The sequence below is a fragment of the Populus alba genome, chromosome 6 (assembly GCF_005239225.2).
Source record: "Populus alba chromosome 6, ASM523922v2, whole genome shotgun sequence".
In the NCBI taxonomy this organism is placed as follows: Eukaryota; Viridiplantae; Streptophyta; class Magnoliopsida; order Malpighiales; family Salicaceae; genus Populus; species Populus alba.
In genome coordinates, this window is record NC_133289.1 from 19,740,469 (window position 1) to 19,767,259 (window position 26,791).

The 26,791-nt window shown below is 34.0% G+C and overlaps 4 protein-coding genes and 1 non-coding gene across 5 annotated transcripts; 2 read left to right on the forward strand and 3 right to left on the reverse strand.

Annotated features, from left to right (window-relative positions):
* Positions 1–1,070: 1,070 nt before the first annotated feature.
* On the reverse strand, positions 1,071–3,000 carry LOC118030605 (protein SODIUM POTASSIUM ROOT DEFECTIVE 2). The gene is made up of 3 exons (XM_035034781.2): positions 2,150–3,000; positions 1,969–2,044; positions 1,071–1,487 (listed from the first exon to the last, which is right to left on the reverse strand). The coding sequence occupies exons 1-3, from the start codon at positions 2,768–2,770 to the stop codon at positions 1,321–1,323; spliced, it is 864 nt and encodes a 287-aa protein (XP_034890672.1). The 5' UTR covers positions 2,771–3,000; the 3' UTR covers positions 1,071–1,320.
* A 4,622-nt stretch (positions 3,001–7,622) lies between these two features.
* Positions 7,623–12,040, reverse strand: LOC118030599 (UDP-glucuronic acid decarboxylase 1). Its single transcript, XM_035034771.2, has 7 exons — positions 11,269–12,040; positions 10,996–11,143; positions 10,821–10,900; positions 8,942–9,025; positions 8,748–8,822; positions 8,290–8,382; positions 7,623–8,112 (listed from the first exon to the last, which is right to left on the reverse strand). Exons 1-7 carry the CDS (start codon positions 11,869–11,871, stop codon positions 7,906–7,908), a joined length of 1,290 nt encoding a protein of 429 aa, XP_034890662.1. The 5' UTR covers positions 11,872–12,040; the 3' UTR covers positions 7,623–7,905.
* Positions 12,041–12,413: 373 nt separating this feature from the next.
* Positions 12,414–14,153, forward strand: LOC118030614 (large ribosomal subunit protein uL29y). The gene is made up of 4 exons (XM_035034789.2): positions 12,414–12,568; positions 12,662–12,797; positions 12,891–13,047; positions 13,914–14,153. The coding sequence occupies exons 1-4, from the start codon at positions 12,565–12,567 to the stop codon at positions 13,986–13,988; spliced, it is 372 nt and encodes a 123-aa protein (XP_034890680.1). The 5' UTR covers positions 12,414–12,564; the 3' UTR covers positions 13,989–14,153.
* A 1,269-nt stretch (positions 14,154–15,422) lies between these two features.
* On the reverse strand, positions 15,423–15,496 carry TRNAR-UCG (transfer RNA arginine (anticodon UCG)). Its single transcript has one exon. It is a non-coding gene; the product is annotated as a tRNA-Arg (tRNA).
* Positions 15,497–17,686: 2,190 nt separating this feature from the next.
* LOC118030613 (large ribosomal subunit protein uL29) lies at positions 17,687–20,008 on the forward strand. The gene is made up of 4 exons (XM_035034788.2): positions 17,687–17,790; positions 17,885–18,020; positions 18,136–18,292; positions 19,704–20,008. The coding sequence occupies exons 1-4, from the start codon at positions 17,787–17,789 to the stop codon at positions 19,776–19,778; spliced, it is 372 nt and encodes a 123-aa protein (XP_034890679.1). The 5' UTR covers positions 17,687–17,786; the 3' UTR covers positions 19,779–20,008.
* Positions 20,009–26,791: the final 6,783 nt, after the last annotated feature.

Consider the following 26,791-nt stretch of genomic DNA (forward strand, 5'->3'; position numbering starts at 1 on the left):
AATTAATACACATCATAATTTTGCATAAATCTCACTAAAAACTCTATTTTGAAACATTGATTAAGAAAAAACTGTAGTTTGTAGTTTTTTAAAAAGTTATTTTTTCAAACTAAATCATAAAAACTAAAATAAATGTACACCAAGTGGTTTTAATGATGGATGTGGTGTTAATTACTATTGTTTCGGTCATGGTGATATTAAAGGATTACTATGGAATAATAATAAAACAATTATTATTATATTTATTAAGATTTAAATATGCTAATCAAGTAACCAATAGTATTAATAAGAATTTTGCCATCAATCAAGCAATGTTCACTTCTTTTTATTTATAATATTTTATAGCATGATCCTCTCATTAGTCTTAGATATTTTTAATTTTATATATTATCCTTCTTCAGATTAAGATACATTCTTATCTTTTTAGTTCATCTTTCCTCGTATAACTATATGTTCTTGTGTATTTTTATTTAGAATATTTTTTTAATTCAATTTCATATTAATACTGATAAACAGACGTTGTATATAACAACACCAATGGTGGTGACTAGCGATGCAATGCAAAGATCTATGAACGATAAAAGAATACATGAAACAGTTAAAAAAAACAACCAAACAACAATCTTAAACTAAGAAAAACATTAGACAGATTGAACAAACATCATTAAAAAAACATTAGATCCTGTAGTAAAATACAATACTTATAGCTGGACAAAGAGGATAAAAAAAATAAAAATTGTTACCACTTGTAGCTGTGGTTAAGAAAAAAAAAACTCAAGATACTCTGAAAGTCCCATAAAGAAGAGGAGAAAACGTCAGAAGGATCCCCTTGTTATTTACTAATATCATATATACTCTTGCCATTAATAGTTTTTCAAATGAAGAAGCATCCGGCATGTTTTCTTTTGAAATATACTTTTGCCACTAACATCTAAAAATTTTGATGTCGTCGCGGCAATTACAAGAAGAAATGTCACCGGGAAACGATAGAAACAAGATCACGGGAAACTGGATCTAAAAATGGGCCTGTGCTTTACTTTGAAAAAAAAAACAGAGGGCAACGATTGTGATTTGTGAGCATAGCTGAGAAGTTTTTTTAGTTTATTCCAATATTGCCATAAAAACTCCATTTTTTTTTCCTGACCATGCAGGAACAAATCAGGCCCGGGAATATATCTTGAAAAGTGATCTTCACTAACTTCAAAGAAAAAAAAGATTCGGGTCCAGCTACTCATGCTAAGTCTTGCATTTACACTAAAATTAAGCATCTAATCACACACTTAGATAGCCAATTTTCGCTCACACACCCTTTCGAGAGTATTATCTCTTGCTCACTTCTGTGTTATTTGAGGCAGCGGCCGGGGCTGTGGACGACCAGAACTGAGCGCTCTTTATCTTTGACACACTCGCCAGGACACCTAAAGGGGTTACATCTCCAACAATTGTCACCTTCTTGGCTGCAAAATCTATGCTGAAAGACGTCACACCTGTGTGTGCACACGTGATCAATGCCGATGTAAATCAAAACACCTTAATCTGAATAAACTATCACCTAGTTCTAATTTAACGATCCAAAAGCCATCTTTCAGAGTAAAAACCATAATTGATATTGGAATCCAAACGAAGACATGACTGTTGATTTGGCTGAACGAAACGCACAGTCCTGGGCTAGTAATTTGACCCCATATGTAACCTGTTGGCTAGTACAGGACCTCATATAAAATTTCTTTGAAACAGAGTACTCCTAATAAGTTAAATCAAGTTAATGACCTCCCTCCCTCTCTTTCTTTCTCTCTGATTGGTGTTTGCCACGAATACATAAAAGAAAACAAATTAGGGTGTTTTTGGAATAGAAGACAGAGAGAGTATGGAGACACTTTCTGAGAAATAATAACGTCTGAAAGAGAAAGAGACAAAGATGAGATAAAATTGGATGTCAAGTCATTAATTCATGTCACATGGGCATACCTTCCATCCTGGATAGATGTTTCCTCACTTTTCCTTCGCAGCCTCTGCAGTGTAGTGACACTCTCAAAACCACAACCTGAAATCCAATCCATTCAGGATACAGCTAATTAAAACTTGAAGGGTTTTACTACTTATTGATGTTACAAGAAAATATTAAGCTTAACCAAAGTTTAGTGCAAACCTGATTCGGGTTTGAAGATGAAGAAGAAGATGGTTTTGAAGCAGTAGATTCGTCTTTACTTAAAGCTTGAGTATTCCTGTTGGATTCCACAGGAGCTAGCGGTGCTAAAACCGGATCATAATCTGCTAAGCCATCAAAGAAAGCTGTGTCACCCAAAAGATATCTAGACGAGCCAGGAGGGGTAATAAAATCACCAGGCTTAGCCCAGCTCCTTCTAACTATATCTTTTGGGGCATTGAGATAAGTGGTCCTCTTCTTATCATCATCAATATCAGTTGGCTTGAATGAGATTTTCTTGGTCTTTTGATCATTTGGTTTTGGTTTTGGTTTTGTAGAGTTCGACCTCTTGTTGCTACTTTGATCACTGGCTTTATTCTTTGAAGTGCTTTTTTTGCTCTTGTGAAGTAGCTGGTAGGGGACGGGGTTGATCGGGGGTGGTTGAGAAGTACAAGGAGCTAAAGGGAGAGTCCTTGGGATTCTTTTTTGGTCTCTGATGATGGGGTTGTAGCGATCAAGGGTCCGGCCACCAAGTTGATTGGTGGAGGAGGAGGAAGGTTGATCCATGCTCATGCATATGGCTGTTGAAGCTTGAGACGCACAGAACACATCTATTTTCTTCATCCTTGAATGTTGATAAGATTGTATGACCTAGTTAGTGGTTTAGAGAATCTGCATTTTTGAGAGAGAGAGAGAGAGCGCGAAGAACTTCTTAAAGAAGGTTGTTTGTTCTGCTTTTATGCTTGAACAACTTGAACGATTTGGACAGAGAGGGAGAGTAACAAAAGAATCACAATTTTACTAGCTAGATTGTACAGGATTAATTATATAATACTAAAGCAGTATGGATCAAGTAGAGGAGTTTCTACACTTGCTGCAACTCTCGTGTACTAATAACCAATTGCCACATCATGAAGTGTCAAATGATTTGTTTTTTATTTTTATTTTTGTGATAAACATGAGAACTCCTAATCAAACAGAAATCCTTACAGAAAGTTCACCCCATAACATATCGAGTGGAGAAAAATGATCCGTGCAGCAGAAACAGACACTACTAGTTTGAAATTGATCCATCACACACATGCCCTCAACACAGGGTTGTATCTCCAGTAGTTTTGATAATGACACAGAGGACCCACGACACAGCCATAAGAGCTAGCCTCCAATCTTAAAGAGCTAGACTCCAATCTTAACGATATTACAGGACTGCATTAATTTACTAGACAATTAACCATACTGTAAACTGTAAAAGGAACGAGGAAGATAAAAGGATCAATGCATGGGCTGCTGCTGCTGCAACATTTCTATTCCTTGGAGGACAGAACAGAAAATAAGTGATCTTTAATGGATGAAAATGAGATGTAACCACCTCTTTTCTGCGGTTCTAATGGATGAAAAAGAGGCATCTTTTTTTTTTTTTTTTAGTAATATATTTTAGGTTCTCCAATGGCAGTGCAATTTCCCTGTCACAAAATCACTCTTCTTGGTTATTGTGTTTTCATCAAGAACTCTTACGGTTTAAGCAGAAGATTAACAAGGCCAGGAGATCCCAGATCCATTTTTAATCCTAGAAGAATCTTGTCTGTGGCGTCAATGGAGCCGACAGAAATCTCAGAGCTAATCACTTGATAAGCAGAGAGCTCAGAGGAAATGTACACAAAATGTGTTGTCTTCACTATAACATTATGATTTAAACAAAACTATTTTATTAGTGTAAATTAATGTATAGTCTGTTGGCCTGCTGGGCATGGCCTACAGTTTTAATGGCTAATTAATAAATTGTTCGCGGGAAGTAGCCTATGAATTCAATTTTCGGAAAGGAACAATACAAAGGGTCGAATGGGTCAGAGCAACGGCAGAATACTGAGCAACAGCTGGGCTAAAAATTTATTGAAGGAATATTTTCTTAAAAAGAAAAAAAAAAACAGAGAGAAGGCCCACTTGATTAGTGTTTATTATAAATTTTAGTTGTTAAACTATTTGCAGATAAAACGATGTCGTACTTTCCTCTCCTCTATCAAAATGCATGGACATGGTGATAAAAATAAGAGATGGACATGGTAGCCAAGAGGATGACTTGGCAGACAATTAAAATCTAGGATTTTATGAGGAGGTGTAACTGTAAAGATCAAATGATAGGCAGGAATATAAATTAATTTTTAAATATTTTTTAATCATTTTGATATATTAATATTAAAAATAAATTTAAAAAAAAATATATATATATATATGAATAAAACAACTAGCAGAAACATCCTGATTTACTATGATTACTTTGATGCAATTAATTGCATGGTAAACTTATCATATTTGTTTTATTAAAACATGTTTTTTTATTTTTTATTAAATGGACTAAGATGAACAATGAAGAGAAATTAAAAAAAAAAAACTAAAACTGAGGGAGGAATTACTGCACGTCTACTTATTATGCATTGTGATTTACATCAATAATACAAGATATTTTTTTTTGTTTATTTATATTTTGACCCTTTAATTTATTTTTATTTTGTCCCTCTAGCATTGCAATTATGTGGGCAATATCTTTGCGGGTTGTTTTGTCTTGTCAATTAACAGATATAAACCTTGAGATGTTGAGGAAATATTTCAATGCTTGCATGGTACTTAATTTTGCAAAATAAAATTTATTGTTATTGGTTTTTGACAATTAAAGTTTTGAGTACTGAATTTGAGACATTGATAAATTTTGAGCCCCTTTATTTTTATACCTTTAAAGGTTGGGTATTTTTGTCTTTTTTATTTTTTGATGCACGTTCTTTTTTTAAAAAAAATTGATCCTCCCATGTTTTTTTAAAATTGACTTAATTATTTACTTTAGATGCCTAGATATAAGTGCCTCGCAATGTTAGGGAAAGGTCCAGTGCTCGGTTGATGCTCGAATTATGAAAATATATTTAAATTTTGTTGATTTAAAATAATTAGGGATCAGAGATCAAATTGGATTCTGAAACAAATACAAGAGGGTTGTAGTTTACGGGTAGTGTAGTTTTGGTTGGCGCGTGCAAAAAGTGATGCTGGTCACGGTGCATGTGGCCTGCCTCGATGGCTAAATTTGGCCTTCTGTGGTGTCTCTCATGAGAGTTGTGGTTGCTGATTGGTATAAATCAAGATTGTGAGATAAACCTCATAAATCTTAGGAGAACAAATTAAAATCTATGGTAATTGATATCTTCTCGTTTCTGTGTATATTTATTATAAGCCCTATAAATGTTAAGACTTTGAATCAGTCTCTATCTGCATCAAGAATTGCTGGGCGAGTAATCTATTAGGTATCTAGTTAACTACCTGTTTGTTTATATGTTTTAAAAGTTTTTTTAAAAAAATTAAAATTTTTTTTATTAATTTTAAATTAATATGTTTTTAAATTATTTTGATATGCTGACGTTAAAAATAATTTTAAAAAAATAAAAAAATATAATTAACATATATTTTTATATATAAAATTATTTTAAAAAATAACCATAATCAGTCATGCTACCAAACTCTTATTATGAACAACAAATTTACTTCTTAGTTTGCTGCTCATAAAATCAGCACAGCAGTGAATAAAAGCCTAATGTGCACGAACATCAGTAGAAGTTACCGGCGAAAGGCAGCTGGCCAGGCTCAGGTGTGTCCCTTCGGAACAAAGATACCGAGGGAAAAGAAAAGGCTTCGAATAATCATGATGAGAACATTATTAATAAGATTCTGATGGAACATATGCTGCCAGATAGAGGAAACCATTTCGAATTTTCTTTCCTGTGGATGGATGAGACACAAAGTAACTTTCTTTATCCTCCATTAACTCAAATTCTCCTTCTCAGCCTCATGGAATCGGATGCTTGTGTATGGCTTTCATCATGTTTTCCCCTCTCCTTCCGACTCAAAGATAATAATAATTATTTTTTTATTTTTTATTAAAAAATAATATATTCTATCTTAAAATTTTTAAGATTTTAAGTAAAATTAGTTTTTGATATGATACTAGAGTCTTGATAATAAAATAATTTTGAATTTAAATCTTATTATATCTATTTATTTAATAAGAATTAAACATAAAATAATATAAATTTAATTTCAAATCCAAGTTTTTATTTGAAAAATTATATTAAAAACTAATATAAATTATTCTAATAATTTAAATCGGTTATTTGACATGTATACGTCAACCTACCCTCTTCTAATTGCCTAACTCTTTTGTCACCGAGTGCCTGAAGATGTAGGGCGTTTTATTTTTTCTAGTGGAAAATAGTAGGGGGGCCCTTCAACACCTTTTGTTAACTTTCCTTTTCTTCATCTTTAATTCCCAGCTCCTCAGTAGCTGTTACTATACAAAAGAGTACACGAAGAACGTTCTGAAAGGTCAAATGGTTTGGGGCTTCGATGATCAAGCTAAGCCGTCACCAGATTAGAGAAAGCAAGGGGGGCTCCGATGGCTCTGACATTGGGACAACCTCTGAGCTCTGGGTCCATTGTTGTACCTAAGCAATAACTGTACATGGCTTGAAGCTTGCGCAGATGGATAATATTCGGAGGAGGCCTTCAAGCTTTTTAGATAAAAATCTACTACTTGCTACTACTCATGAATGAATGATTTGATTCGTTGGAAGAAAGAAAGATGGAAAGTAAAAAAAATAGTTGAAAAGCCGGGCACGGTCACCTTTACTCGTTCTTTCTATCTCATGGTCATTGGTCCCCGACCCGAGTGTCCCGAGTTATGACCATGACCACGAACTCCGATCCCATATTTTTTTATCTTCCGAAAAAGAAAAGCATTCGCCAACACATCTTTTCAAGATTGCACAATTTGGGTCGGCAAAAAAGTTGCTGAGAAAAGATGAGTTTGCGTCTGGAAAATGAGTCTCAAGGATGTAGCAATCATATTGTCAATTAGTGGCGGTGTCATGATTCCCACAGATAAAACAAGTCCGATGCTGTCAGTGGTGAGCCTGACCTTATCGCAGAGTGTGATTTTTATAAGATGAATATTTGTTTTTTAAAATATTTTTTATTTGAAAATATATTAAAATATTTTTTTATTAGTATATTAAATTGATAAAATAATACCAAAAATATTAGTTTAATTTTTTTTTTTAAAAAAAAAAAATTTAAAAATGACCGTGACAAGGAACAAAAAGTGGTGTATAAAATGTAGGTGATTTCTATGACTATTTAAAAGCACTACAATCATAAATTAAGTACTTTTATTTATTGTACTGTAATAACTCTTTTTTATCGGTCATTCTTTTAATTAATTATTTCATAATTATGCCAGTTATTAATATTATAATGAAATTACATATCTTAAAGAAAAATAAATATTATTCACTTGTAATAACTAGATAATTACAAACTATTAAGTAAAGATATTTACTTATTACAAGTAAAAAAAAATCCTTTTCTTAGTAATTAACTAATTGCTTGATATTAAGTAAAGACCAGCATTTTGACGTGAACAGAGAACAGGATGGCCGGATCACGACACAATATTCCTTCATCGCTGTGTTATTCCACACCAAAACTTACTATTTAATACAAGCCTTTCAAGAGTGGTCAAGACTAGGAATGCAGTATAAAAACGGTATTCAAAAAATTGCAAATGAAAAACTAAACTATTCATAAGCAACATGCATATTTTCCTGCTATAGTGGCACCTAGCTATAATTTCCATGTAACCATGGATTATGGAAGATACCTACTAAATGAATGATATGGATAAGGTCTTTACACTATACGTTGTAGTTCTGCCGTCATTTTATTTAAAGCCCTCTCCCTTCATCTCCTTCCAAAATGCGACTCCGGAAGTCATTCACCATGAGAGGCAATCCTTCTCTCAAGGAGATCTTTGGCTCCCAGTTCAGCAACTCCTTTGCTTTGCTGATATCTGGTTTCCTCTTATGTGGATCATCAGCAGTGTTGGGTCTGAATTCTATTGTTGCACTTGAATCAATAGTCTCTTTGACAACCTTCGAGATAAGGGGGAAAATTGAGTGTGCCAACATAAACTAGGAGTTTCCATCTCTCTCTATCTCTATCTCCTTAAGCATGCACGCATAGACACACACACTCTTATGCAACACACTCGGAAAAGGAATCCATGCCTTTCTTTAAAAATAAGATGACTATAAAATTTGAAGACAAACCTCTGCGAGCTCTAGCATAGTGAACTCTCCTGGATTGCCAAGGTTGAAAGGTCCCACATGCTCGCCTTCCATTAGTGCCACCAGCCCATCAACCTGTAAATGGAAAAGTCTTTTAACATACCTTATCACATCAACTTTTTAGAGCTTAAACATGGCCCCAAAACACATCCAATGTTCAGGATATCCTCTGCATTTGCGGTTATTCTCTGTTTGTCTTAAAAAAAAAAAAAGAATTATCACTTCTGGCATCTTCTTTTTCAAAGCCTTATGCAGCCACTTGACTGATTAGTGGCCGTGAATAACTACAAAGGTGATTTTAGTAGTCTGCATTGAGATAGAGGAGCTCAAAGGTCATACAGCTTTCAGGCCAGCTAGCAAGGGTACAAAGTCGCTAGGCATCCAGAGAAGCTTTACGTGGAAAAGCCAGGATAATGAATTTATGGATAATGATGCCATACCAGATCAGAAACATATTGGAAGCTCCTAGTTTGTTTCCCATCACCATATACAGTCATTGGTTGTTTGCGGATGGCCTGCAAACATAGTTCAAATAGTTAAGGAAGCTTCTAGAAAGTAAACCTCCAATTAGATATCCCAAAATCCAAATGGAAGTCCATTGCTGACATCAATGCCTAAAAATGGAGAATAATACCTGAGCAACAAAATTACTGACAACACGCCCATCATCCAAGCACATGCGAGGCCCGTACGTATTAAAAATGCGAGCAATACGCACCTGCCAACAGCAAGAGCCATCATTAGCCCATTTCCCACAGGTTAACTGAACACATATGCAAGAGAAGCGATTGCAGGATAGAGAACAACAGTAACCTTCATATGAAAAAATCTTTCCAGTTTAATTGACAAAGTTTACATCATATAAACCTAGTATAGCACAGACAACACAAAAGGCTTAAAAAATTTACATTCTATGCATCAAATAATTAGAGATATTCGCCAGCTGATCAGATAAAAAATGGGTACAAAGCTTTTTTTGAGCCCAAGCTGCTGCAACTGAGACAGCTGAAATAGACTGGCCACTTTTGTGCATACTGATTATACAAACAAGGCAGTTGTTTTTAATCCACAAGTTACAATGAATTATTTTATAGTGCTGCAATGATTCATCATTTTCTAGAAACTGAATCCATTTATTTAAATTGGTATGATTTTAACCAAAGACCTTAACCAATCTCACCCACCCCTTTACTGCCTGGGCCATGCCCAAGGGGTAGCTCATAAAATTTACTGATGTTTAAGTAGTTAAAGAAAAATTTAATCTCTACACACCAAATTCAATTATTTCAATTGGTATGATACTGAGTATTAACCTAAAACCTGGTCCATACCACCCACCCCTTCACTACATGGAGCAAAGCCCAAGGGCAGCTAATCAAATCAACTAATCTTTTAAGGAATTAAAAAAGAATGTAAGCAAGTTCGAAGACTTTGCATAAAATAAGAATGGGTAAATCTTGGACCACTAGCTCAACAATGACAAAATGAAGGGATATGTGATATTACAACTCTCCTACCCTACACAATGTGGCTTTGGCAATTTCTGCATTTCATGCAACTGTTTAGGCATTGTAGAACGCGAAAATTAAGCACACAATGTAGAATTAAATTGATAACAGTTTGAGCATGCAAATTCAAGTGGATAGGAAGAAAATCCCCCCCCCCAACCTACCCATACAAATCAACTATTCAACAATAATAATAATGGAAATAACACAGATGGACTGGTAGAATGCTGAAACTGTCAGAAAAAAAGAAATACCATTCTGCCAGTCAATTCTACAATAAATTTAATTGCTTGCGTTCATTCTTTGTATTCCAATATTTTTCAGAAGATAAATGACCAGTACAAGCAGAGTTTAGTACATTTTTGAAGAAGCCATAGCATATACTTTTTGCAAAGACATGAGATTCATGTCGAAACTTTTCAGTTATTTTTTAGAAGAACAATGAATAAACGATTCCTGAAAACCATGTGCAGTAGCAGAGACACTTATATTGCCTTTGACACAAGTGCATTACATGATTTCTTTATAAAGAAAACACTTGCTCCAAACATAACGAAGCTAAATCAAATTATTAATGCCTTCAAAAAGGTAAAAGTCATGCAACAATTCCAGGGCCTGGCCAATTGATCGTGGGCCATTCTCAAACACTATATGCTTAAAAGGAGAGATTAATTAACAATAACCTCTATTTTACCAGATATATAAGGTCTGATCCAACTTAATTCACACTTAAATTGTCTACAGATTGTCTAAAATACACATATATCTACTTATTGGATATACGCACAAAAGCATGACATTTCATCACTGGCATTTTAACTGCGACCAGCAATTACTGATCCTCCATTACATTGTATCTCAAGGAGCATATCTATCAAGAAACACTGAGTAAAGACAACTGAAATTCAAATACTATCAAGCAAATTTCAAATACCCAAAGATCCTATTAACAAAATAAGCAAGCCATGATAGCGTGTAATCTAGTTATATATCAGAAACAATTACCTCAACATCTGCACCTCGATTATAATCCATGGCTAATGTTTCTGCAGTCCGTTTTCCTTCATCATAGCAACTCCTCTCACCTAAACAATTTCAAAGCATAACCAATCAATAACAAGAACAGAACATTGTTGCATCAATGAAACAAACAAACAGATGTTTCTAACTAACATCTGACCTATTGGATTCACATTTCCCCAATAAGTCTCCTTCTGCGGATGCTCAAGTGGATCACCATAAACCTCACTCGTACTCGTTAACAAAAACCTCGCCCCTACCCTCTTTGCCAAACCCAACATATTAAGTGTGCCCATCACATTCGTCTTGTAAGCAAACAATTCACAGTCAAGGATCCAAAAATTCCAAAAACACAGAAACAAATCACATAATTAACAACATTGATGATGATTCAGAAATCATAACAACTTCATTTAAAAAAGAAAAAGGATATAATAGTTTTGACAGGATTGTACTTATAATGAACCGGAGAAGCAGGACAAGCCAAGTGATAGATCTGATCAACTTCTAACAAAATAGGGTCAACAACATCATGTCTAATCAATTCAAACCTCGGATTCCCAAACAAATGAACCAAATTATCTTTCCTCCCAGTAAAAAAATTATCAATCACAATAACCTCATCACCCCGCGAGATCAATTTATCCACCAAGTGACTCCCAACAAATCCAGCCCCACCAGTAACCACAATACGCAGCCTCTTCCTCCCGATCGCAGCTGGGATCCGGCCTGGAAACGATCCCTTTGAGGCAAACCCCGAGGACCCGGATGAGGAATCTTGGTGGCGATGATAAATTGAAGTGGGGATAGAAGAATGGGTAGATGGATTAAGGCGGGAGAGAGTGGGCTGGAAAATGAAGAAAGCAGAACCAATTAAAATGCCAACAAGAATGAAAAGAAAGCGTTGTTCTTTGAAGATATAAGGAATGGATCTAGGGTGTTTTAGTGTCTTAGGTGAGTAAGATTGAGTTGAAGTTGGGATTTCATCTTCTCTCCTGTGATTCACGCAGGTTTGTTTGTGTAATTGTTTCATCATTACGGCGTGGGAATTGGAAATGGAAGAAGAGGTGGTGGTGTTGACTGTTGAGTTGTCTTAAGCATTAAGCATTACTGGTTTAATTCTATCACCGGAGAAGCCAGAACAGTTCATGCGATCAGGCTAGTACGATTCTTTCCTGTTTGTTTTTTAAAGGTGTTGGAAATGTTGGAGGTAGTTTTTTAAATTGTTTTTTTTTTTAAGTATTAATATAATATTAATATATTAAAATGATTTAAAAATATTTAAACAATTTATTTATATAAAAAAATAAAACTCAGTTTCAATCACTCTTTTCGCGTGCGTTTGTAAACGGGGTTTGATTTTTTTTATTATTATCTTTGCTGAAGAGTTTTCTTATATAAATTTAATTGATAGTAAACATCGTATTAAATTAATAATGGAAAATGAAAAAAAGAGGGACTAATTTGGGCTGTCAACGACCATTGAAATAAACGCATGACACAATGCATCAGGCCCATGAGACAGCCCAATAAAAACGAGAGCGACACTGGACAGTGTCTACTTGAAATTGGCCCAAAGTACTAAATAGCCCATTAGAAATAGTGCGTCCATTTGTCTCTCTCTCGCCTTTGGATCATCAAATAAGAGGGAGTCTCCACTTCTAGGGTTTTGAAAGAGTTGCCCAACTGAGCAGCAGAAGCTGAAGCGGAGCCTCACAACAACCTTAAAATGGGTAAGAAAAGCAATCCTCTTTTGTACATGTTATTTCCTCTGACTGATTCAATTGCTGTATGCTAAATGAATTGTTATTTGGTATCATAAAAAGCAAGGATAAGGGTTCATGAGTTGAGGGAAAAGTCCAAGACAGAGCTCCTAGCCCAGTTGAAGGAGCTCAAGGCAGAGCTAGCCCTCCTCCGTGTTGCTAAGGTTACTGGGGGTGCCCCAAACAAGCTCTCCAAGATGTAAATTGTCTCTCTTCTTGTTTTTGTTGCGGTTAAGTGATTTTTATATTGTGCTTCTTTTTTATCTATAATTTATAAAATGAATGGTTGCAGAAAGGTGGTGAGGTTGTCAATAGCGCAGGTGTTGACGGTGATATCACAGAAACAGAAATCCGCACTCAGGGAAGCTTACAAGAATAAGAAGTTTCTGCCTCTTGATCTTCGTCCCAAGAAAACCCGTGCCATTCGCAGACGTCTTACTAAACATCAGGTCTTCATTTAACCTGCCAGTTATATATATACCAAATGTACACTCTGTGTTTTGGTTTGTAATGCTTGTTTTGTAGAATTTTCCTGTTTAGCTAGCAATGCCTGGTAGTTTTTGTCTTGTTTCTGTCTAATCTAGGAAATGAGTGAAGGATGAAGTCTAATTTGTCTGTAAGTAGCTACATGTTTGTTGCATTTGCTTGTTTGAATATGGTGAAATCTTAAAAACAAAAAATAGCTGTGATTGAAATATATCATTTGGAGACATGTTACAAAGCACCTGGTCTTTATTCACATTCTCAAATGAAAATTTTAGTGAATAATTACTTTGTCACTGTCTTGCCTATAGTTCTTGTTTTAAAAATATGCTTCTTTTGATAGTTCTGCTTGGTGCATGTCTTGTTGTGGTTGCAATTTAGTAAACTAAAAAGTATATTTTAAGTCATTGTGTATAATTAAACAACACTCATTGGTTACTATGTTATTTTAGCATGCGTCTTAGTCTCTCAGAGATCAAGTGCATTTTGAATTTAGTATTTAGTGAAGCTAATCTATAAAAAAACTGGATATCTAGCAAATGGACTAGAAACTTTATTGGATAATTACATTTTGAGTTTTTGTGTGTTCAAGTCCTGCAATGAATAAATTGTTATTGTCATTGGCTGTTGTGCCCACTTACTTTCATTGGCGCTGTTAATGTGGTTTGTTTTTCGAAGTTCAATTAACATATAATGATAACTCCAACCTATAGAATGTTGAGGAGACATCATCTAGACATCTATTTATTTTATCTGTCTGGTTTTATTATTATGAATGCAGAATTCTTAAGGGGTTTTACTTATATTTTGTTTTCCACTTGTTTTGCTGCAGGCATCTTTGAAGACAGAACGTGAGAAGAAGAGGGAAATTTACTTCCCAATTAGAAAATATGCAATCAAAGTATAGGGTATTCTGTGGCGCGTTTGATATAGTTGCAGCCCATGCTGAGGCAACCTTTTTATTTCTTAATTCTTGTTGGAGTACTTATTTAGTTTTTTTATCTTGAAAATCAGAATTTGTGTTCTTTGGATTTGATCATATTGCATATCCTTGTATGGTTTTACTGGAAAATTCCTTGACTGAGTTGTTTAGTTTGCCTGTAGATTACCGATTTTCATTATCTGCTCCTTCACATCCACTTCCCTTACTTCTTGACATGTTTTTCGCTCGGATTACACTCAAATCAGCTGAAAGGCTGGTAACTTTGCTATCAGAAGCATCAGCAAACTCATAACTTATCCAACAAAGACGTAATCGGCTCTTTGAACTGGAATTCTATTGAGGACATACATTGCACCGGACAAGTCCTTGTTTAGTGTAATGTTCAACGGCCAAATTCTTGTTTCACTGTGAGGGTGGAACAAGCTTGTCGAATGCTATAGGCAAGTTCATTATTATTTTTTAATTTATTTGTTTTTAAATCTGGTCGACTAAAATTTGATGAGGTTTACTTATATTTATTAAAATGAACTTTACATACCGGGGTTTTACTGTAAAAACATTTCTGATTTAGGGCCTAAGCTACTTGTAATGAAAAACTAGAGGATCAATTTTTTAAACAAGTACTACAATGTAATAAAAATAAAATGCAGGGGCTAAAATAAATTGTTGAAAATGTCATTGACTAAAATGAATTTTTGCAAATAACTCAAGCCCCCCAGTAGGAAATATGGATAACATGTATTCATATGCCATGGAAAATTCGCTCATGGTGCTGATGAATAATAATAGTTCGACTCGATACTGTCAGTGTTTTTGGAGAAAGAAACATAGAAAAACAAATTTTAACTGGTTTTATTAATTCGATGCTCTTTCACAAAATAACCATCAGCTCCACCTCTTGTATTTTTGGTGCTACATTCTTAGAGCTCTGAAAAATCTTTTATTTTCTTAGAGTTTATTTCGTATTATAATTGTTGTTTTTTAAATAATTTTTCATATTAAAATTTATGTTAATGATTTTTTTAAAAAAATTATTTTTGACATTAACATATCAAAACGATTTAAAAACATTTAAAACATATTAATTTAAAATTAATAAAAAAATAAAAATATTTAATTTTTTTGAAAAAATATTTTTATAACATAAAAACAAATAAGTTTTACTTTTCGAATAGCCTGCCACACTACCTAAAGAATTTCGAGACGCTGAGCTTTGCCAAACAAGAAACCATGGCCGTAGGAACCTGGTATTACTTTTCGGAAGCCTGTGTCTTGAATCTCTTGCCAATCTAGAACCCAAATGTAGCTGCTGCTAAGCAAAGAGGCATTGCAGATGGAGATGGGTATGGGGTGAAGTCATGATGGCAAAACTGGCATGTCGCAAGAAGAAAAACCAAACGACCACAGTGGGAGTCGAACCCACGACCTTTTGATCCGAAGTCAAACGCGCTAATCCACTGCGCTATGCGGTCTTTGTTGCTCTCAATCCCTTTCAGTTAATATATTTATGTATATAACATATCTGCATAATATGGTTCATGCTTTTTGTTCTATTTTAATCCTCCCAATTCACTAGACTGTACAGGCAATCGATTAATTTCGGTTGTAATTTCAAGGGGACGACATGGAGCACTTGCCTCGTGGTATTCATATCAGCATCAAGCCACCTTGTATTTATGAAGAGTTATTTTTTCTTATAAATCATAGTTCGAATGGATGTGTACATTAGCTAAGAGTTTAACTAAGTTAAAATATTCTTGAAAATTCATATTTTTTTTTTTTATAATTTTCACACATTACCACTATACTCATGTATTTTTAAGAAACGACTAATTAAATTAATTCAGGAAAGTGCAATCAACTGATCAAGTTTTATATTTATTTTCTAAAGATCACTAGTTCGAGTCCTATGAACTTCAAGATCACTGGAGACTTATATGGTTATTAACTTCAGAGTTCGTAATATTAATCGAGATGTGCTCAAACTGACTCAGACCATCTATATTCATAATCAAAAACAAAAAGAAAAAAAAAGTAACTAAATTGAAACTATAATATTATTCCTTATCTCTAAAAAAAAAAAAATTGAGTTCCAACCTAAAAGAAGAGTAAGTCTTGATTTGACCTAGAATTTTATAAATTCAATGTTATCTCAATTTTATTTAAGTGTTTTTTTTTTAATTTCATTTAACTCTCATACCTTTCATTCTTGTTCCAATCAGCTCTTACACCTTTTATTTTCGCTTCAATTTCCCCCCTCCCTCCATTCCTCTCAAGAATACTAACGGAATGCAACTCCGTGAGCTATAGATTAAAAAGACTGTGATAATTGTTTAGTCTATGTATCATGCAAAGAAAAAACTAAACAAGTTGCACTTGAGGTCTTGGACTAATGGTTGAAGGGACTTGTTTCCTTCCTCTGCAATATCAATGCTAAACAAAAAAACCTATTAAATGTAATTTTAGAATTTAGACATATAAAACAAATTTATATGTAAATTAAGTTGAAACCTAGCTAGCATGCATAATATGAGATACTTATAATTAATTAAAACTAAAAAAACAAAGATTCTTATTTGTTGAGGAAACATAGAAACATAAAGGCTGATGAAGAACTAATCCTCACAATTACTAGAATTAATTATGTTTGTTTTACCTGCCATAAAATGGAATAAAAAACCAACAATTTTTGCTTTAAGTCCAGACATTTTTCCTTTGAAAAAACTATACATGAGGATGAAAAAGATTGGCTATTAAAACCTTTTATTCACAGGCTGGGTATTCATTACCGGCAAAAAAAATAATTTTTTATGGATTAAAAAATTATTTTATAATAAATTCAGTTTGAAATTTTTCAAAAAAACTTAAAACCCCATGCCCGAGACCTCGAGCTCAGGTCCGAATCTGTGCACAAGTTGAGCGCGCACAAGGGGTTAAACTCATATTGTTTTATTAAAATTTACAACTCTTCAACTTTTTATTATACAAACTAAAATAAAATTATTTTAATTTTCTATATGGGATAGATAATCTTGGATTTCACAAAAACATGTTAAATTAGAGTTATTTGAGATCAATTATTTTTCATTTACTCATAATTTATTTAAATGTTAACATTCCATATCAAATTTTAGTAAAAATGATTTTCAATATAATTTTAACCTTGAAAGTGATTCGAGAATACCCCAAATTATATTTTTATAAATCAACACCAAAATTAGATAAAAATTAAGATTTAAATAAATTTAACTCTACAAACTTATCATATCCTCAATCTACCATTCCAACACAAGAGATTTTATTTATTTTCTATAGAATTCTTGTTTGAGATTTTATAGTAGATTTTGATGGATAATTTAGTAAAACATGCATATATGATATATTAGTGGATGAGAGTAGGAAAGATAACAATAGTGATGGCTGATAATAATAATAATAATAATAACAATCACAAGGTTTGGACCGGAGAGGTCCTTATAATTGAAATTTACCTTTGAACAAAAGAGTGACAAGAGTTCATTTGAACAGACATACAACGGGCCCCCGAAACAGCCCAATAAATGCTAACAACATCAGACAGTGTCTTCCTGGGATTGGCCGAACAGCGTGTACTTGGGCCTGGCCGACAGTTAAATAGCCCATAGAAATAGTACGTTTTATATGTCCATCTGTGCATCCTCAAATAAGACCATCTCCCTGCGTGCTAGGGTTTTCTGAAAGGAACACAACGGAGCAGCGGCAGAGCCTTACAACCACCTTAAAATGGGTAAGAAAAGCAATCATCTCTTTGTACATTTTATTTCCCCTGACTGATTTAATTGTTGTATGCTAAATGAGCTGTTATCTGGAATCATAAAAAGCAAGGATAAAGGTTCATGAGTTGAGGGAAAAGTCCAAGACAGAGCTACTGGCCCAGCTGAAGGAGCTCAAAGCAGAGCTCGCTCTCCTCCGTGTTGCCAAGGTTACTGGCGGTGCCCCTAACAAGCTCTCCAAGATGTAAATTACATCTCTCATCTTCTGTTGTCTATTTTTGCTGTTTGCTTCATTGATTTTATGTTGTGGTTAAATTTCGTGTGTGATAATTTATATTTTATAAAATGAATGGGTGCAGAAAGGTGGTGAGGTTGTCAATAGCGCAGGTGTTGACTGTGATATCACAGAAACAGAAAGCCGCACTCAGGGAAGCTTACAAGAATAAGAAGTTTCTGCCTCTTGATCTCCGTCCCAAGAAAACTCGTGCCATTCGCAGACGTCTTACTAAACACCAGGTCTATATCTGCATAGCCAATTAATATTTAACCAATGTTCACTCTTATATTTTGGCCTCTGATCCTTGTTTTGTAAATTGTTTATGGCCTAGCTAGCATTGCCTCGTAGTTCATGTCTTGTTGTGGTCCTAAATTAAGAAATAAGTGAAAGATAAATTATACTTCGTTTATATGTAAAACAGCTATAGTTAGCCATATGTTTGCTGCAATCTCGGATATGAATATGGTGAATTCTTAGGAAATGATTGTGATTGAAATATGTCTTTCGGAGATCTTACAAAACACCAGGTTTTTATTTCACTTACCAATTAATATTTGCACTTTTTTTTTGGCTTGTAATACTTGTTTTGTAGAGTTTTCTGGTTTAGCTAGCACTTGCCTGGTAGTTGATGTCCTGTTGCGGTGATAAATTTGGAAATGAGTGAATGTTAAATTCTAAGTTGATTGAAATTGTAAAACAACTAAGTATAATTAGCTAAATGCTTAGGAAATGACTGTGATTGATATATGTCATTTGGAGAATTTTTCCTAATCACCGAGTCTTCCTCAACTTGCCAAATGAAATTTTGTGCTTATTTACTGTGTCAACCCTTTGGCTGATAGTTATTTTAAAATAAAATGTTGATCTAGATAGTTTTCCTGGTGTGTCTTACTGTGGTCGTGATTATTGAAATGAAAATTAATTTGAAGTTGTTTTTGTTTGATTAAACAATACCGATTAGTTCCTATGTTATCTGAGTTTGCATCTCAGAAACTAGATACCTTTTGCATTTAGCAAAGCAAGGTTAAGAAAAAATGTATACCTATTAAATCGAGCCTAAATTATTATTGGATAAGAATGTGACTAGATGTAAATTTGTTAAATTTTAGAAAATGATGCGGTGTGCTATATGAGTAGTGGGATTTGAGTTAGATAGCTGTAAGGTTTCACTTTAACTGGAAGTTAAGGGTGTTAAACGTTTGGAGCTAATTGAATTTACAGTTTACTTATTGATGTTCTTTTTAGTTTCATGTTCAAAGTTTATCCAAATTGGTTTTATTTTGTACATCTTGAAAATTCGTTAAAAGTTCTTGTTTTTAGCATCTGGATTTTAATTTACTAAACCCCAGAATATATACATCAATGCAGGCCTGTGATCTAGTTAGTTACAGAAACCATGACATTGTTCAAATTTTTGGTTCAAGTCTTGTAAATTTGTAATAAGCAGATCGCTATAGCTACTAGCTATTTTGCAGCTTGCCCACTTCCTTGCTTTCAAAGCTGTTGATGTGGTTAATTATTGAAAGGTCAATCTGATGATGAAAAGCTATAAAAAGCTTGAGAAATTATTTGTTGATTTCATTGTCTAGTTTGATTCATGGACACAGAATTTTTACAAGGTATTTATGTTTTCCACTTGTTTTGCTGCAGGCATCTTTGAAGACAAAACGTGAGGAAAAGAGGGAGATGTACTTCCCGATGAGAAAGTATGCAATCAAAGTTTAGGATAGTGCGGAGCGCATTTGGTATAGGTGCAGCCATGCCAGCAATCATTTTGTTTCTGCATCTTTTTTTGGACCACTTTATTTGTGTCTTCATCTCAAAATTCAGAATTTCTTGATTTTGGCTGCCCTCACTTTGGATATCATATTCCTATTCGATCTTGTTACTGCCATCTTCACTGATCGAGTTGATTATAATTGAATTCCAAATCGACTTCCCTACAGTCTTGCTTCTGTATTGGTCTTGCTCATTAAAATCAGCCAAGTTTGATTATTTTTCCGTGACAATTGCCAATAATTATGCTATGCAAACTCGGAGGTAGCCTCATCTCCTTGTGAATTGCTGTCTCGTAAGTTAGGGATACAGATACAAACTTGGCGGAAGACTTGAAAGCAAGGTTATCATTATCCTTGGCATAGTAAACTGACAGCTCTTTAGAATCAACTCGAATCACATATGATGGATCTGTGGTTTGAATATTCTCACTGGGGATCAGGAATACTTGGCGATGGTATTTCTGTTCCGGTTCGAGAACTTGCTGGAACTGTTGTGTATTAGGAAAATGGTACTAGGATCCCCAAGGACATGGTGGATTTCATGGTGTATGGCCTGGAGAGTCCCTAGTTGGAGCTCATGGATAATAATCAGCAGGATGATTCAATCTTGCTTAATGTTTATGGAGGTAAATATTGAAAAACAAATTGAAACCCTATCTTGTCTTTTCTTTCCAGACAGTCTGGTCTATAATCCGCTGATCTTTCACAAAAAGGAAAAAAAAAAAAAACAATAATCATAGAGCAGCCTCGCCCTTGGATCCTTTCTAAATATCTCGTGCCGGCCAAATTAGCTCCGGAAAAGCTCGGTTTTTCTCAATACCAGAGCAGTCTGTCCCGGCCATCCTGAGTCGCTGAAAAATCTCAGCTTTTATGAAACAGGAACACCAAGACCATAGCCATAGGCGTCTGGGCTCTGATATTTACTTGTTGGATGTCTGTGGCTCAACTGAAATTGAAAAACATCCTGGGAATCTAGAGTCTGTACAACTGCAGCTAAAGAGAGAGTCATTGCCAGTGGGTATGGGGTTACGCAAGTCAAACGCGCAAATCCGCCGCGCTCTGCGGTTTCATACCACTTAAAAATCTAGATATCTCTTTTTTATTCTCAGAAGTAAAGTTTACAAATTTAATTTCCTCATATTGTGGTCAAAGTGGAGGCGTAAAGAAAGATAAGGGAGAATAAATTTCAACCGAAAATTTCTTTGCAAAATAATTTAATTAAGGGGCTAATTGATTCTTGTCCATTATCAGTTATTATTATCAATTCATGCATTAACATATTTTTTTATATCATCGTAAACTGCTGACGATTTCTTCATTAATAACCTTGCCAATATTGAAGATGATGAGACTTCAATACATGTCAGGGAGAATTTAATCCTTAATTCCTCGAAACGATTACATTATGGTTGGATCACGGCAAAGCGGCAACTGTGTCCTGCTAATCAAGCCACAGACCTTCCATAAATTTAAAATCTGTTTCACTATTGTTTTTTAAGATATTTTCATTTAAAAATAATGTTTTTTATTTATTTATTTTTAAAAATTTAAAAATATAAAAAAATCACAGATTTTTTTTTTTTTTTTCAAAAAACAGAAAGAAGAAAACGGTTGTTTATCTGTGCCACGAATCCGTATCCCAAGTCTCAACATGGTGTTTCGGCCATGGCTGTCTGTGGACAGTGACTTGAAAACGTTAAAGTTTGGAGCCTTACGGGGAAATATGAGGTTTTTTTTTATGGAGATTTCTCGTGGAGGCTAGAGGCAGACAAGATAGTCCAGCCACAGCTGAGAATGACAAAGCATGAAAAGCCCGCCCACATGATCGAAATGTCTTCCTCTGTTTTGCTTTTACCGAGTGTCCTCTGGACCGCGTATTGTTCTCTTTCTCGCTAGAGCTCTTTCTGGTCGTTTTTTAATGAAAATTTAATTACTCTTTGATAAAAATAAAAATAAAAAAAATCCGCTGACCAGGCGATTGATTTGGTATGGTTTCGCACCTCTCAGTAGTAAAGCAATTTGTAACTGGTAATTAGAAAAGTCGGAGTCACAAAGAGGCGAGAATTTTCATTTGGCTTGAAACTAGATCATTTCACTACGCGTCGGAATGGATTCATTTTTTTTAATTGTAAAAAAAAAAAAAAATTCAATTGTTCGGAGATTGACCAATATGACTTGAAATATTTGTTAGATTTAAAAATAACTCAAATATTTGAAAAAAAACGTAATTAAATTTTAAAAAAATTAATATGATATTTTCTAAAAATATTAAGACAATAGTATATTAGATCAACCTAAATAAACTTGGATTATCTTTAGAAATCTACGACCTAAATAATGAGATTGCAACAACCTTAATTATAAAAAACAAATTAAAAAATATACCAATTAAAAAAAAACAATAAAAAAGGACCCAAATTAACCAAGTGAAGCGGTGACTTGAATCATAAGATCGAAATAGCTATTTATAAAATAAAGTAAAATAAATTATGAAGCTTCAACAAGATATATATATTTTTTTTTAATAAATTAAAAATAAAAAAAATATTTTTAAAAAAACCTATAACACCGTTAGATGTGAACAGTGCCCGTGCTTTGCAAGGAATTAACCGCCTCTTTTTAATTAAGTTTTTGTTAGTGAATGAACTTCATATCAGAAGCTATGAGCGTATAAACTGTTGTTGATATATAGATGTCATGACATGCCAATGGATCGCTGAAAAGCAATTCTATTTTAAGCAGCTGTAGCTCAGATTCAACAACATCAGGGCGCTATAGCGACTCCCTAATTCTGGAAAGTTGAAGCTAAGAGCATACACATCTGCAGGCTCTAGAACTCTCTTGAAGTTCCAAATAAGAGAAGCAAAACAGAAGTTGGATTTCTCCATGTGACTTTTCTGAGGTCTGAAATGAGGTTATACGACTCGGACATATGTGAAAAGGCCGTTCCAAAAAAATTCGGTAGAGTTTTATATCTACATGAAGCTATATATATATATAAAAGTATAAAATAGTGAAAGGAGTTGTACCGAATATATTCGGTATATATTAAAAGTATAAAATAGTGAATATATATGTATATATATAAAAGTATAAAATAGTGAAAGGATTTGTACCGAATATACTATATTCGCTATATATATAATATACACTATTTTATACTTTTATATATATATATATGTCTCGATGTCCAATGCCACACACCAAGTAATTACCAACCCAAAGTGGTCACCAGAAAATTAACTAATAAGTTGACATTTTTAATTATTATAGAAACTATTTTTTTTAAGGAGAAAGTTAGCAGTTGATCCCATCACTCAATGTACTTGTTTTACCTCTTTAAATAATCACATGACTTTGAGCCCAATGAATTTTTGTACGGCCACAGAGCCGATGGATAAAGATAACAGTATTTTTTTATGCTGATAATGAGATGTGAGATTGTTTAGTTATCATGATCGACCTTATTTCTCGCTGCTTACCTAATATATTTGAAATTGCAATATCCATATCACTGTCGATCCAAAATAAATTCAACATCAAGTACCGAGATGTATGAGGTGTGGTGGGTACGGAACTTGAGAGAGAGAGAGAGAGAGAGTGATTTTTCACACAGTAGGTGAACGTATTATGTGCGCAGATGAGAGGGAGTGAGAACGACATGTATATCCCCATCAGTTTTCTCAGCACAGGATCTTGAAAATGTGAGGTTACTTGTACAGTTGTACATGATAGTATTCAAATGCACGCACGCACGCCAGATTTCTGTCCAGTCTACAATAATTCAAACAAAAAGACAACTTTTGTTGTTCCATCATCAGAAAGCAAAACTTTCTTGCCCAGATGTCTACGTACCCGTTGCAAGCATGAATGGTCGAGGGTGATCGTTACTTTCACACCGCTGAGTTCTCTCCAAGATGGAATGCATGCGCGAGAAATATTGCAAGCTTTCAATATTTCGGCTTCGCCTTGATAAATACTGTGGATGGATAGATAGGTTAATGCTATGGTCTTGCCTAACAGCTAAAACTACTGTATATTTCTGTCTTTTAATACAAATTTGTCCATAGCTGTGATGGTTGATATTTCTCGTGGTCTGAACAATGACCAGAAAACTGTGGTACAGTTAGCTGAAAACATAGGCAAACGTTTTTATCATTGATCCTTGAATTGTTTGTCCTTGAGCCGGCTTGACTTATAAACATAATCGAACAACCCGTCCGTTTTCAGACCAGAAACTTCAATTTGTGACGGACACGAAAATTGAAACAGTGTTTTTTTTTCAGTATAATAAATTCATCGTATCAATCGTCTTTTATATACGTGTGTGTGTGTGAACAGATATCGCAGGTTCATCTTGTTAAAAAGCACAATGCCTAGCTAGCTTTCAGTAGGTTTTATTTTCATTAATAGTATTGCAGCAGTAAGAATCTCAGATTAAATTTGATTTTTTAATGGCTGCATGCATCATAAACTAAGGTGTCTAGAATTTGTCCAAACAGTAGGTTACAAAGAAAAAAAACAAGAAGCAGCAGCAAGTGACGTACACATAAGCTTTAAGCAACGTCATTTTTCTTTTGTAGTGATAAGCACCTTGAGTTTTATGTGAAGATAACCTGCAGCTGCTTGATTATTCGGATTTCAACCCAGTAAATTATTTATTTGAAAATCGTGGATATACGAGATCAACACAATTTTTGAAATCGAATGATGAATTTGTTAAAGAGTTTTTTTGCATAAAAAATTAATTTGATGTATATTAATTTTTTTAATGGTTCTTTAGAAAAGAAGAGTGCACGAGGAGTGGTGGTGTTTTTTTAAGGAAATTAATTAATCCCATTAAATTTAATTTTTACTTTAATTTAAATCTTCCATATATCTCTATTTATTATATGAAAAAGTCAAACCCTTACGTGGATTGCATTCATCTCGTGGCATAAATTAAATACGAAGAAGTCTACGTACGTTACAAATATACTAATTGTGACGAGGTCTTATGTAGGAAAAGAGAAGAGAAGAAAATTAAACGACCTCAAACATGGGCGTTCTATAGAGATATTGAGAGTTGACTTTGAGGTTTCATTGAATCGAACGGTTCCTAAGAAGCACGTGGCCAGGACTCTGTCCTTGCAACTTGAACCGATTGCGAAAAGTCTCCCCTTTACAATTTTAATCTTTTTTTTATCCCAATTATCTTTATTTTTCCTGTTTTGATACAGTTCCGACTCGCGTACCGGCAAATACCAGGGGTTCTGACTTCTGATCCGGCCTATTAAAATGAAGCAACTTGAGTTTTCCTAAAACCAGGAGGACGCTAGCTAGCTGGTTCTTTATACGGGGAGGGGACACAAAATTAATGGAGTACACTAGCTGGTCGGTCGATCTTTTTATCCAATATTCTGACTATATATATATATATATATATATGTATGTATGTATGTTCCTCTCCGATCCCTCAATTAGCTCCATCATGTATTGATATTTTAAACGCATGTCAAAGAAATTGATCAATGGTTACTTTTGACACAAAGTAATTACTCAAAATCACCAAAACCTAACAGCTTGACTATGGTTTTCTAACATTATTTTTTCAATACGAGCTAGGGCTCAAGGATCAAGAGTTCAAATCCCAAAAACATTTCACTTGTTTTTAAGGTAAAGATGGTTTTATTTTTGACAAAATACAAGAGACATAACCCGAGAATCCTAACGTTAGGATGATCCAGAAACTTGACTTTGGCTGTTTGCTGACATTGGAAATGCGTAGGAAATCATTCTTTACTTGAACCGATCCCATTAATTCAGGAAATTAAAAGAAGCTGATCGCACTTACACGTGCATGCAACGTACTACCTTCCAAATTACAAGATGCACATGTCACTGCAGATTCAAAATAGTCAATAGCAAGATTAAGATACATCAAGTACAGAAAAATTTGACGTGGGTACGGAACCATGAGACTGATCCTTCCACGCAAGCATTCGAGGTTGTGATGCATGCATGTAAATCTTAATTCAGTCTATAATATTTATTTTCAAGAAAAGAGATTTGTCAACAATAATTAAATAAAAAAACTTGTCTCCAACGATCAATGGTTAGTTACAATTTGCAAGTTGCCTTTATAAATCACCAGAAATCAGGAGATGTTAGGTTGTGTATCAGTTACTTTGTGCCGGCTTAGAAGTATAGTTGTTAAAAAATTATATTTATCTTGAAAATGTATTAAATTAATATTAATAAAAAAACTTAAAAAAATATTTTAAAACTAAAAATATGTTTAAAGAACACTCTACGCTATAATAACAAACACGCTCGATTAATTTGACTTTCCATAAGGTTGGAATGCATTTATTTAAGCCATGAAAATAAAAAAAGCTTAGATGTTGTTGGCAATGCCGTTTCAAATGGAAATTGTGCCGAGCTGGTGTGCACCTATCCGAGGCGCTCAACACCAAAAAGATGAGGAGACTCCGCGTCATAAAAGAGGAAAGAAAGAAAAATTAATTTGCTGTATTGAGGCTAATTTAGTAACCTTACCTCAATGATCCGAGGCACTCTAATCATTCATCTTAAAGTTATTTAATATTTGTCATCGAGGTCAGAGCTCAGTTAGTGTATTTAGTATATTGTAATGTGAGGGATTTTTTTATATTTAAAAATATATTAAAATAAATTTTTAATATGAACACATTAAATTATTAAAAAAACTTCTTATAATTATATACTATTTAAGCTCCTTATAATTATGATATATAATAACAAATCTTGGAGCAAAATCTAAAAGTTTTCCTCCCTTATTTCTCTGAGAAATACGATCTTATCTTGAAGTTTCAAGAGAAGTGCAGTCCTGGATTTGCTATTCGATGAATTCCACGTTATTTTGTTGCATAATCGAGTATATATTGAGTTTTTTTCTCACTTCAGGAACTGAATCAGGAGCTCGAATGTTTGATTTTATTT